This window comes from Trichomonas vaginalis, chromosome II (assembly GCF_026262505.1).
Source record: "Trichomonas vaginalis G3 chromosome II, whole genome shotgun sequence".
Classification (NCBI taxonomy): domain Eukaryota; phylum Parabasalia; order Trichomonadida; family Trichomonadidae; genus Trichomonas; species Trichomonas vaginalis.
Window position 1 is genome coordinate 5,339,731 of NC_067204.1, and position 12,329 is coordinate 5,352,059.

Below are 12,329 nucleotides of genomic sequence, written 5' to 3' on the forward strand. Positions count from 1 at the left end.
TCTTTTGGTCGGACTGCTTGAAGGTAAGTCCTTACATTTGTAAGTAGCTCTGGTAAAGGTCCTTTCTCATTTCTGCTACTTTGAAGTATGCTTCTTAGTTTAGAAGTTTTAATTTTAATTGTCTTATTCCATCTTGACATCTAAACGGTAACTATTCCCATGAGGTCAAGAGTAGCTGGTAGCTTAAGTGGAGCTATTCTGTTCCTTGACTCCTGCAATTTTGGTTGCAATTTGTTGATTGAAGCTCTTCAGTTCCGCCGTCTATTGTTCGTTCTCAAACACCTTCAACCATAGCTTGAAAAAGACTCTTCATCGGTCCATTTGAGGATTGGTGTGGGACGAATTTTTAAACTTGCTTCATTCAAAAAAATGAAAAAAAATGTTTTTTACTCTTTAAACGTAAGGTTTACTGAACTGGTTGGATGTCGCCTTCAACAGGTTTATGTAGAACGGCTGACCCAAGAAGTGGAAGGAGACCCTTTGAGGAAATTGGCTCATTCTTGGGAAAGGGTTCTCTCTGTTTGAAGTTAGTATCCAAGGACGCTTGCAAAGAAACTTTGAGAAGAGCTTCTTCTTTGCTTGCTTATATGTCGTCGTAGGCTGTCCCGGTCTTGTATTTTAATTGGAATTCCCGAGTCGATAGTCCGAGGATTCAAGGCAAGCCGCTTTCCCGTTATCCACCGCTAACAAGCTTAGGCCTTTTTTACATTCTGCTGAGGAAGTCTTAAACAAGCTCGTTAATTTCAATTAGTAAATTGCCTCGTCGGTAGGTTCGAACCTCGACCGATTGCTACTGTCAGAGAAAAAGAGTACTGCTACTGTCAGTAAAAGTTTACTGCTACTGGTCAGGTAAAAGTACTGTATGTCAGTAAAAGTACTGCTACTGTCAGGTAAAAAGTACTGCTGACTGTCAGTAAAGTACTGCTATTGTCAGTTAAAAAGGAAAATTTGAGAGTAGTTGTTTTCGACGATTAAAGTACTGGCTACTGTCAGTTAAATGGTACGTGCTACTTCAGTAAAAGTACTGCTATGTCAGTAAAAGTACTGCTTACTGTCAGAAAAAGTTACTGCTTACTGTCAGTAAAAGTACTGCTACTGTCAGAAAAAGTACTGCTACTGTCAAGTAAAGTTACGCTTACTGTCAGTAGCATACTGCTAGTAGCAGAGATTTTTATCTTTGTGGTCGACGGTTAAGCCAACAAACGAATGTCGACGTCCCAACCAACCGAGCCATATCCCAACCAGAGGACCTAAGGGAACCACAACAGTCTCCTTTCAGCAACCTCAGTTCCAGCAGTAAAACTCGATTTACTACCAATTTCCACCTCAATGTACTACCACCACCAATTTTGCTTTCCCGAACTACAGCCTATGCCTTACTTCCCCACCCTTGGATGTTCCAGCAAGCTCCACCCAGCAATTCCAATTCCAATCTCAACCAAATCGAAGAGAGGACCAAGAGTTCGAAGAAGGTCTGAACCGTTTACGCAAAAAGATTATGCTACTACCCCTAATGGAAAAGCACAGGCTCTCACTCTCTTCCCTCAAATCGACCGATTCATGACTCGTACCACAGTATTCGGTGCTCGTTGACCGGTGAAGGACTACCCTCAAGAGTCTGAGAGACTTCTTATCCATACAACCATTTTACAGTTGAGCTCTCAAGAACATGCGCAGATTACGAAGGTCAGACTACCAGCTGGAGAGCCGCAAAACAGGATCCTACTCGACAAGAGCCGTCCAGCTGCGTCAAAACAAAGACTGAGATAGTCGACTCGATACTTGCAGCTTGCGCCTTACAGAGAAATAAGAAAAATAACACAATTATCGACATTTAATACTATTTTCTACTGTTCTTCTTCTTCGGTGAGTGTGTTTTAGAGCTCGTATGTTTCTCTTGTAAGGAACCTTTCGTACTCTTCCATGGTCATTGTAATAGCGTAATTCTGAGACTCATCCTAATTGCGGTTCGTTGTCTTTACTGACCCTTACGTATATGTAACGCAATTCCGATTACCTCCTCAGGGAAGTTAAGCTGCATAACATTCTGACCCAAGTTTTCTCTGTGTGACTCGGAGTCTCATAAAATGTTCACGTTTTTAAAACGTTTATAGTCTTTTTAGGTCTTAAATTTACCCTTGTTTACCTCTTTGTCTTACCTTTTGTCTTTACCTTCGCTTGTTCTGCTCAGGAAGGGTACTGGTCAGATTCTAATTCTGTTCGGAGAGTACTTCACAGTTCAATATCTCTCGTCGTAACGGGAGTCTTCAGCTGTCTCCAGTTGGCTGTACCTCGGAGAACTACAAAGAGGAAGTTGTCACAGAAAGATCTCCATTGACCATTGTGCTCTTACTTGTTTTATCGTGTCTTATTTGTGGAAGTCGTGCACCCTATCGAGTCTTCGGAGATAGAACAAAAGGATCGTACCTAATTCTATGTATTAAACGCGTTTTGGTACATCTTCTCATGAGTCGAGTACATAGTTCTGCCGAACCATTTTGGAAGAGAAAGAGAGTACCCTATACGCTGGCAAAAGACATAAAAATAGTTGCCGTTAGTTGTCATTGCAATCTGTACTCGTAATTGAATTCATCTGTACTTCTCTTCACGGTACATTAAACTCCGCAACTATCTTGCTTTCCTGTAAGAGAGCTACACTCTACTTAAAGACTAAACACTTAGATTTTCATAAGCTTGACTTTTTACAAATTTGAATTTGTTGCTGAAATCAGTTTAAAAATATTAATTTTAGGGTCAGAAGTGAGATCAACCTCATTTCTACCTCTGATTTTCATGTAATTCTCCACGAAAATAAATCTGCTGAGGAGGGTAGTTCGGGAAGCCTTGTGGTGGGTAGTAACATTGAGGTGGAAATTGGTAGTAAATCGGAGGTACTTGCTGGAACTGAGGTTGCTGAGGAGACTGTTGTGGTTCCTTAGGTTCCTCTGGTTGGGATATGGGCTCGGTTGGTGGGACGTCGGACATTCGTTTGTGGCTTAACCGTCGGACCACAACGATAAAAATCTCTGCTACTAGCAGTACTGCTACTGACAGTAGCAGTACTTTTACTGACAGTAGCAGTACTTTTTCTGACAGTAGCAGTACTTTTACTGACAGTAGCAGTACTTTTTCTGACAGTAGCAGTACTTTTACTGACAGTAGCAGTACTTTTACTGACAGTAGCAGTACTTTTACTGACAGTAGCAGTACTTTATCGTCGAAAACCCTCTCAAATTTTCCTTTTTACTGACAATAGCAGTACTTTTACTGACAGTAGCAGTACTTTTACTGACAGTAGCAGTACTTTTACTGACAGTAGCAGTACTTTTACTGACAGTAGCAGTACTTTTACTGACAGTAGCAGTACTTTTTCTGACAGTAGCAATGGTCGAGGTCGAACCTACCGACGAGGCAATTTACCTAATTGAAATTAACGAGCTTGTTAAAGACTTCCTCAGGCAGAATGTAAAAGGCAAGCTTGTTAGCGGTTGGATAACGGGAAGGGCTGCCTTGAATCTCGAGACTTCGACTGGAATTCCAATTCAAATACCAGACGGGACAGCCTACGACGACATAAAGCAAGCAAAGAAAGAAGCTCTTCTCAAGTTCTTTGCAAAGCGTCCTTGGATACTACTTCCAAACAGAGAGAACCCTTTCCCAAGAATGAGCCAAATTCTCAAGGGTCTCCTTCACTTCTCGGGTCAGCCGTTCTACATAACCTGTGAAGGCGACATCCAACCAGTTCAGTAAACCTTAACGTTTAGAGTAAAAACATTTTTTTTTCATTTTTTGAATGAAGCAAGTTAAATTCGTCCCACACCAATCTCAATGGACCGATGAAGAGTTTCAAGCTATGGTTGAAGGTGTTGAGAACGACATAGACGGCGAACTTGAAGGAGCTCAAATCACAATTGCAACCAAAATTGCAGGAGTCAAGGAACAGATAGCTCCACTTAAAGCTACCAAAGCTACTCTTGACCTCATGGATAGTTACCGTTTAGATGTCAAGAGTGGAATAAGACAATTAAAATTAAAACTTCTAAACTACGAAGCTATACTCCAAAAGTTAGCAGAAATGAGAAGACTTTACCAGAGCTACTTACATGTAAGGGACTTACCTTCAAGCAGTCCGACCAAAGATGAATTTGTTGACATTGTCCCAATTTTGTCCGAAAGTCAGCTCAGATGTTTCGAACTGCTCCCAACATATCCGGAATATGAACGTTTGCCTGAACTCTTCCGCAATCTCAAAAAACGTTTTTTGGTTCTCATGTTCGAAACTTTTATCGGAAGAGACAACAAACGTTCAGAAGAAGAACAAGATATTATTTTAAACTTGTTGTATGACATAACTGTCATAACAAGCTTTTTGAAGTAAAACCGCCATTCTCAAACCACTTCATTTTTCGATGTCCGAACAAGCACCGAAGCCGAACACAATAGCAGATGTCCTTTCAAGGTTGCCAGACAAGCGCCCAGTTCAAATTCAAATTGCCCAATTGAAAGCTCATCTGACAAACACCATTAAGACTCTCCAAAGTAGTCTTATGACAGAGATGACCAATCTCAAAGCCGATGTCCTCATGAACCAAGCTTCCAATGAGAAATGCCTGAACGATTTCACGGAAACCTTGCGCAATTACGAGAGAGAAAACCGAGACCTTGCCAGACTCATCTACCGTTTCTTCGAAGAGATAGACGCCATCTGGAAGGTACTCGGAAAGGACAGAACATGCAACACCGTACTTCGTGAACACAGAATTGCCGAAGGTATTATCAAAGAAGAGGAAGAAGAGGAAGAAGAGGAAGAAGAGGAAGAAGAAGAGAAACACGAAGAAAAGGAAGTTTGGGCAACCCTTGTTGCCGATGACGCTTACGAAATTTCCCAACCCTACCCATACAAAATCCGCAACAGGGAGACCGGCAAGGTTCTTACCCCAGTCCTCAACAACTTGGGACACTTGAACCTTAACCTTCGGAATCGCGGTTCAATTTCCATGGGCAAGCTTGTCGCAATTCAATGGGTTCCAAATCCAGACAAGAAGACGAGGGTCAGACACATTGACGGTGACAAGCTCAACAACCGTAAGGAGAACCTCGAGTGGTTCTAAGAGTAAAAAAATTTTATTTTAGGGGGAAACCCCAAGTAAATTTAGGTGTTTATTTGGATAAGTATGTTAAATTAAGGGTAATTTGCAAAATTAGTTCCCGACCTTTGAATTGGGCTCTTTCGTTATCCCAGTTGCGTAGGAGGTCGTCCCAGAGGAGTTGGTAGAATTGCCAATCCAAGGACGATTTGTCCTCCCAGGCATTGAGGATGTACTGCTCGTAGAGTTTCATGACCTCTGCCTTGCACCAGACACCCTCTCCCTTGGAACGTAAGGCTTCTTCGAAGTGCTCGAATGCGATTGGCTGCGTGACCATCCGAAATGACACTTTTTGTCCGTTTGGTCAATGTTCGTGTCTCGTGCCATAGTCGACGAAAATACAGACAAACAGGTTATATATGAGTTTGAGACCAAGAATGGTGTAACTCGACCTGTCCGATTCAAAGACTCCGAGGGCGACCATGAAATTAAACGGAAATTAGCTAGGAAGGAATATAAAATGGACTGGTTGCCACCACCTCCACCTCCACCACCTTTACCTGTTCCTCAAGTAAATAAGCCTTTCCCGTTCCCAAGAATTCCCACATTTTAATTCAAAATTCGAATAAAAATTTTTTATTTCATGCAATGTTTTATTTCTGTGCCGTCTTCAAGTATGCCCCAATACTTACGCTTGGAGAGGACATGAACTTCGGTGAAAATTTTGTCCAATTTGAATTGACCCATCTTCTCACCGACCATGCCCATTTCAATGAGTTTGTTGTACCCTTCTTCGTTCGTCATGAGTGCGTCAATGTTCTCATAGTAAACCTTCACTTTCGATTTGACTTCGGAGAAGAATTTGTTGTAGTTGTCAAGGACTGCCTTTGCGAACTGAGGGTAAGACCAATGTTCGACAATAGGTTTTAATGTGGTTACTAAGCCACTTTGACCTTGAGTGAATTCGTACTTCAAAACAAAAGGAGAAGACCTTTCAACAAAGTTGTCGACCTTCTCATAATGTTTACTCTTCATCTCTTGAGGTTTCTTAATGGAATATCCCCATGTCGAATTCATAAGCAATTTGAGTGTCATTGCAAGTTTGGGGTTTGAAGCTTTCCTAATATCATACAGTTGTTGTATGACTTTTCCAACTGTATAGTTCCTTCCCGGGAACTCACCATCTTCGTTTGGAATTCCAGTCGGAATATATTGGACAAACCTCATGTATGCAGCGTTAAGGTCGACATAGTATATCTTTTCGTTTGAGTCGAACTTGTCGCAACCAATTGGTCCAGTTTGTGGAAATTCAAGTGAGTCTCTTATCTTCTGAGAAACTTCTCCTGTTATCTCATAAACATCGTCGAAGCAACCTGTTTCATATAAAACCTTCTGACCTAACTCAGAAGCTCTCCAATACAATTTGACGTCAATTGGATGTCTCAATGGAAGTTTGTTTATAGCATCTTGAAGTTCTTGCAACCTCATTGGAAGTTCTTCTGGTTCAGGTTGGTATCCGAACAATCCAACTCCTTTTGGAATTGTGTACTTCTTTTGTACTAGAACTTTGTCTGGAACAACTTTTGGTCTTGCTAACAGTGAAAAGTTTGTTTCGTCTTTTGGTACAAAAGTTTCTGTCAGCTTGTCATCTGGAATTGGTTCCAACAAACCTTTCTCGAAAAGAATGTTTACAGCTCTGACAATGTTGCACTTGCCTTTTCCGAACAATGGGTTTGTAAGACTTTCGTTCAACATGAAGTGGTTGTGGACAATTGCAATCTTCAACCATGGTAAATTGAACTCAACAACATAGTCGTCATGTGAAGAACCTTTAGCTGTAGGTATGTTGACTCGGATATTGACATTTGCCAACGGTGCAATTTTTGCCAATTGACCTCTGAGAATGTACCTTGTCTTCACACATGACTCAAGATACTTCATCTTCTCTTCTGTAACAAGACCAGAGTTCCTGAGACATGTAAGAATGCAAGGTTCATTGACAATTGTTTTCAATTGAATTGTAAATTCCATACCTTGTCAAGTCAATGTCAGACTTATTTATGAACGGAAAGTATCCAGCATGTTGTCTGACTGCTTGAGGGTTAGGTTGGTACCATTCGAACTTGACACTTGCAATTCCTTCAATTGCATTCAAAATGTCTGAGTCGGAGTCAACCATTTGTTCTCTCTTTGTAGTCTTGAAAGCGTCAAGAAGTTTGCAGCTGTTTGTTCATTGCCATTTGCAAAGTAAATGTGACCATCCAAATCTGTTATGGTCAATCTGAGATTGTATCCTTTCTTATTTCCGTCTTGTATGGCAGCAAGTACACCCATGAAGCCTTCTTTGTTCTTTCCTTCGTCAAAGTTTACTGTAAAGGTTCGACCAGATGTAATTTGACTTCTAACTTCACGATTACTTTTCATATGCATATCTTGTTCTTTCCATGGGAGCATGACCATCCTCTGCACTACCTTTTTTCCTTCTCAAAGGATGCAATTGTTCGTCATGTTTCCAGTAGAATCTGGCAAAGCCGTCGTGTCCTTCAACTTGAGGTTCACTAACATCGAAAGGCATGTCCATAAGACGTTCTTTCTTCTAACCTCTCTAGTCTGTTTGGATAATTTGCACGTGCTGTTTCCAAATCCATTTCGTAGCGAAGACCAGCCAGTTTGTCATAGACTTTTATGGGTCTTCCCTTCCTATATTTAAATTCTTCGAAACTCTCCAACCATATCTTTGCAACTCTGCTTTTATTCTAGCAGATTTTCTATCCATTCTATATGGGGGCATTTTTATAAAAATAAAAAAAATTTTTTTCTTTACTTTACATAACCGCCTGCTGCCATAAGTCTTTGACGCCAACCCATACCAGCTAATGAAGGTTGACTTGGTTTAGTTTGGAAACTAAACTTTGGTTTTGGTTTATCTTCAGTTTTTGGTTTCTCTTCTTCTATCGGTTTTTCGTCACTTTTCGGTTCCTCTGACTTTACTCACTTGCAGGAACAGTTGTGTCGTCAACATCTTCATAAATATCATATGCCATTTGTTTTTGTTTTCCTTTCAACTTTTTGTGTTTGTTGTAAAGTTTAGAATATTTCGACTCTAAGTCAATGAGATGTTCTATAATGAACTGTTGGTCAGTGAAGTAAACTTTTCCATCTGTTGTCTCGAAAGCTCCTTCAGACTTCAATATTTTATTTGTGAGAGTCTGTTTCTTTTTTGAGATACTAGCCGTTCCATTTCTATGAAAAGTGACTTTATAGTTAGGGTTTGTATTTCCAGACCTGGCACTTTCTATTATTGAATTTTTCTCTTCATCTGTAAGTTCTTTGACAGGTTTTGACAATGGTTCTGAACTTTTTGTTTGTGGTGTCAAATCTACCGTTTCAACTTCTTCGGTCATTTCATCTCAGTAAAAAATTTTAGTTTGGTTTGTTTTCAACTGGTTGTTTTGTTTTTTAAGTCGGTCTAAAACTTCCTGAGGTATAGGAAGAACTTGACAAACACGTTGTGTAACTGCTGGAAGTCGACAAATCCATCTTGAACCCATTTGTCTCAATGCTGTATTGTTCATTTCATCTCAGTAAAAAACTTTACATTCCCCAGTTTGAGGCGGTTGCGGTTGGTTATTGTTTACCCACTGTTGTGCATGGTTATATCCTCTGTTAAAGAATCTTTCACCTTGGTCCATATAGTGTCCTGCTTGGTTATAGTAGTCATTTGCTTTGTTATAATAGTTTCCTGCTTGTCTTCCTACATTGTCCATCCATCCTTGAACTTTTCCTCTTGTTTCAGGATTTGGAATAAGATTTGCTGCATCTCGTGCTACATCCCAACCTTTCTGTACAGTTTGTATAATAGGTTGTGCTTTCTCTTTAAGTATACCTAATGTACTCAAAATCTTCCTTCCAACTCCAAATACACCTCTGGCTATTGTTCCCACTGCGGGCAAAAATCTGGATGCAACTCCTGCTAATGCGCCAAATAAACCCATTTCTTATGGGTTAAAAAATGACGAATCCAAACAAGGACCCCTATGTTTCTAAGCAACAAAAAAGCACTCATGATAAAAATCTTTAGTTCAACACCAAATGCTTGGTTTATGGATATCTTGGAAAACATTCCGAGGTATAGAGAAGATGGACCACCATACTGGCTAATATTTGTCGGTCAAAACACAAGATACTGTGAAGCCATACCATTACAGTCCAAAAATATTTTAGATATCTTAGCAGCTTTGACAATATTCGTTGACAAATACCATCCAACAAAACTGACATCTGACTGTGAAAGTTCTTTCAAATCAGATGATGTAAAAAACTATCTGCGTTCAAAAAATGTAAACCAATATTTCATTGTCGACCAAAACCATTCTGCTCTTGGTGTCATTGACGGTTGTATAAAAATGTTAAGAGACTTAAACCAACCACAAGGTGGTGAAGCAAATGAAATGTCATATGACGACAAATATAGACACTTCTCCATGGCAAAGATGAGACAAGTTTTAAATATTTACAATAGCCGTAAACAAAAAGGTTTGGGAAACCACTCCCCGAAGAAATGAAAAACAACCCTGACTTAGAGAAAGACTATATATTTAATAATTTAGTCAAAAGAGACAAACAAGAAAGAATGCCGGGCTTCAAACTTCAGAAAGGTGACAAAGTAAAAATAGAAATACCTAAACGCGACCCATATGAAAATACTATTGACTATGACAACAATGGGAACCCGACAGGTACTCACATTCGTGTTCGTAAAAATAGAAGAAAGTATACAAGAGAATATTATGAAGTTTTAGGCAAACATGGCAAAATGTACACACTGCAAGCAGAAGATAAAACTACTATTGTCAGACCTCGTTTCAAACTTGTCAAAGTTCAAGGTGGTATACTTTCAAAGACAGTTCCTAACAAATATAAGACAACTCCTGACGAATATGCTAAAGAAGTTGAAAATGACGACTAAGCATTTCTATACCATGCGTAAACTGTCATGTAAGGTGGCATGTAGTCTTTACTTTGTCCCGTTGTTTGCGTATATCCTGAAACGCGATGTGTATGGTTTCCTCTCCCTGAGTGTTACTCCAGTAACAATTTATAGCAAACTTAACGTCGTCTTTAACATCATATCCTTTACCTTTTGTCATTGCTGACCAATCCCAAATTATGCTTATGCCAACCTGCTTGAGATGTACTTAAATCTATGTAGTGACTGTGTGCAGGTAAATTTTCACCTGAAATCGTTTTACTTCCACCTGTTTCCTTTGAAGAGTTTGCACAATACAAAAAACCTGTCGACTATTTGAGTCCAAGTTCCAAAACCAGAACTGTTTCTGGTCTGGTAGAGTTCATTGACGTATAAATAGAGCCTATAGGATATAATGTTTGAAGTATTTCTGTCTTTAATGTTTGAAGCTCTGTTTTGTCTGCTTTCTTGTCATATAAATCTTGAGCAGTGAATTTAATATTATGTTCATCCTTCATGACATAAACATCTTTACATCTAATGTTTCTCATCGTCGTTATGTCGTCATCCGATGTTAAACCTTGTGGAAAGTTAGGAGGTTTACAATATAATACATCCCCACCAGTTACGTCAACCGTTCCTTCAATACTTTCTATAGCAACAGTTGTAAAACTTGTATGTGTATGGTTCTTATCTGCTTTCTTCTCTAACTCATCGTTAACATAAGTTTTATCTGCTTTAAGGTCTAAACATCCTGAAACCCATCCTGTATCGGCTTTAGTTTTTAAAATCTTCGATGTCCATTCATGGTACCAGTCAACCCTTTCTTTCATTCGTTATCTTTTTCATCCACATATTCCTTATCTGCCTTTCTTCTCTAACACACTAGCCATAAGTCCCTTATCTACCTTATTTTCAAGGCTAACGTTTAAGTCTGTTATTTCAGATATAGAATGTGTATGAGTCTTTTTAGAATATTCGTTTTCAGCTCTGTCACTTCACTTGACATTTTATTGTCAACATATGTTTTGTCTGCTAGTTCAGGATGAGTATGTTCTTTTGTTGCATAAGCATTGTTAGCTCTTTCTTCTTCTTTTGCTATTGCATCGTCTACATATTCTTTGTCAGCTTTGTTGTCAACATCTGCTTTCAAAAGAAGTTCATTTATAGGTTTCTCGTTTAAAGTTCCTTTTGTTGGATTTATACAGACAGTATGGTTCTTATTGTCTTGAAATAGAAACTCATCTGTCATTGGGTTAATGTCAGTTTTAAGTTTCCTTCTTTCAATGACTCAGATATCTTAGAATAGTTTGAAAAGTTTGTTGTGTTCTTATTTAGAGCTTGCATAATGAGTTGTCGGTTGTGTTGTATTTCTCTCATGGAAGCAATATCTTTCGACATTTTTATTCTAGATAAAATATGCTTCCAATAGAAAAAAGAAAATTCAAGAGTTGCTACAACTAAACCATTAGATGAACTTTTTACTAATGTCGGTCAAAAGTTTGAGACAGAGACCGTAAAGCATGAAGGCTATCGTTTTGACTACCCATTAAGATGGCTAAGAGACCCATCTGTCACAAAAGCTATTGGCTTTCGTAGAATGAAGTTTGTGTCTGTAGAAGATAAAAGTTTTCCATTTATTGTAAGGTTTCATATAGATTATATATCTGAAGGGAAACGAAAAATGTGGGAAGAAATTGAGCTAATACAAGTTGACCTTTCATCTTCTCTACAGACTGCGTTAAAAAATATAGAAGATAAAATAAATTCATGTTATGCAAAATATGCTGATGAATATGCAAATACCGAGAGCACACTTTATGTGAGAATTGTATATGACAAACAAAATTCACAAGTGTCATTTCAAATCTACGAAGACAATCCAAAGAAAGACGAACAAATATATACAGAATTCACTGCAATGTCATGGTATTATTTGCAAAGAATGTTAAATCAGAAAGTCGAACTTCCTTTAGCAAATATTTACAGTCGATATGCAAGAGATGAACCATATTTATTTAAAGATGTTTTCGACCCAGCTGCTATTATTGTTCATGCTTCATTTTCTGGCGCCCAAAACTCTTTCTTATGCTTGGCAAATGACTTTTACGAAAAACCTACAAAGTTATACGAACCACCAAGTGGAAGTATTTCAGACTTTCAAGTATGGTTTACTACAGATGGAAGAAAAAGAATAATTCCATTATACCATGCGTTTTACTTAGAACTTAGTTTCATATACAACTACTATCGAACGGTAAAAATATAATTTT

General features: G+C 38.8%; 8 protein-coding genes and 2 pseudogenes across 10 annotated transcripts, besides 1 other annotated feature; 5 read left to right on the forward strand and 5 right to left on the reverse strand.

The window, feature by feature from the left end:
• Positions 1-3,793: 3,793 nt before the first annotated feature.
• On the forward strand, positions 3,794-4,378 carry TVAGG3_0490120 (uncharacterized protein; the record flags this gene model as incomplete). The annotated part of the gene is made up of 1 exon (XM_051236152.1): positions 3,794-4,378. The coding sequence occupies one exon, from the start codon at positions 3,794-3,796 to the stop codon at positions 4,376-4,378; it is 585 nt and encodes a 194-aa protein (XP_051093976.1).
• A 31-nt stretch (positions 4,379-4,409) lies between these two features.
• TVAGG3_0490130 (cytochrome B-C1 complex subunit 6, mitochondrial family) lies at positions 4,410-5,111 on the forward strand (the record flags this gene model as incomplete). The annotated part of the gene is made up of 1 exon (XM_051236153.1): positions 4,410-5,111. The coding sequence occupies one exon, from the start codon at positions 4,410-4,412 to the stop codon at positions 5,109-5,111; it is 702 nt and encodes a 233-aa protein (XP_051093977.1).
• A 49-nt stretch (positions 5,112-5,160) lies between these two features.
• Positions 5,161-5,424, reverse strand: TVAGG3_0490140 (uncharacterized protein; the record flags this gene model as incomplete). The annotated part of the gene is made up of 1 exon (XM_051236154.1): positions 5,161-5,424. The coding sequence occupies one exon, from the start codon at positions 5,422-5,424 to the stop codon at positions 5,161-5,163; it is 264 nt and encodes an 87-aa protein (XP_051093978.1).
• Positions 5,425-5,454: 30 nt separating this feature from the next.
• TVAGG3_0490150 (uncharacterized protein) lies at positions 5,455-5,700 on the forward strand (the record flags this gene model as incomplete). Its single annotated transcript, XM_051236155.1, has 1 exon — positions 5,455-5,700. The coding sequence occupies one exon, from the start codon at positions 5,455-5,457 to the stop codon at positions 5,698-5,700; it is 246 nt and encodes an 81-aa protein (XP_051093979.1).
• A 17-nt stretch (positions 5,701-5,717) lies between these two features.
• Positions 5,718-11,024: a mobile genetic element.
• On the reverse strand, positions 5,724-6,575 carry TVAGG3_0490170 (DNA/RNA polymerases family; the record flags this gene model as incomplete). The annotated part of the gene is made up of 1 exon (XM_051236156.1): positions 5,724-6,575. The coding sequence occupies one exon, from the start codon at positions 6,573-6,575 to the stop codon at positions 5,724-5,726; it is 852 nt and encodes a 283-aa protein (XP_051093980.1).
• Positions 7,024-7,863, reverse strand: TVAGG3_0490180 (annotated as a pseudogene). The gene has a single exon. A coding segment is annotated over exon 1 (840 nt).
• TVAGG3_0490190 lies at positions 7,908-8,131 on the reverse strand (annotated as a pseudogene). Its single transcript has one exon. A coding segment is annotated over exon 1 (224 nt).
• On the reverse strand, positions 8,770-9,082 carry TVAGG3_0490200 (uncharacterized protein; the record flags this gene model as incomplete). Its single annotated transcript, XM_051236157.1, has 1 exon — positions 8,770-9,082. A coding segment is annotated over one exon (313 nt), but the record flags the coding sequence as incomplete, so codon positions are not given.
• Positions 9,721-10,056, forward strand: TVAGG3_0490210 (uncharacterized protein; the record flags this gene model as incomplete). The annotated part of the gene is made up of 1 exon (XM_051236158.1): positions 9,721-10,056. One exon carries the CDS (start codon positions 9,721-9,723, stop codon positions 10,054-10,056), a length of 336 nt encoding a protein of 111 aa, XP_051093982.1.
• A 716-nt stretch (positions 11,025-11,740) lies between the features above and the next one.
• Positions 11,741-12,325, forward strand: TVAGG3_0490220 (uncharacterized protein; the record flags this gene model as incomplete). The annotated part of the gene is made up of 1 exon (XM_051236159.1): positions 11,741-12,325. The coding sequence occupies one exon, from the start codon at positions 11,741-11,743 to the stop codon at positions 12,323-12,325; it is 585 nt and encodes a 194-aa protein (XP_051093983.1).
• Between the last annotated feature and the right edge of the window lie 4 nt (positions 12,326-12,329).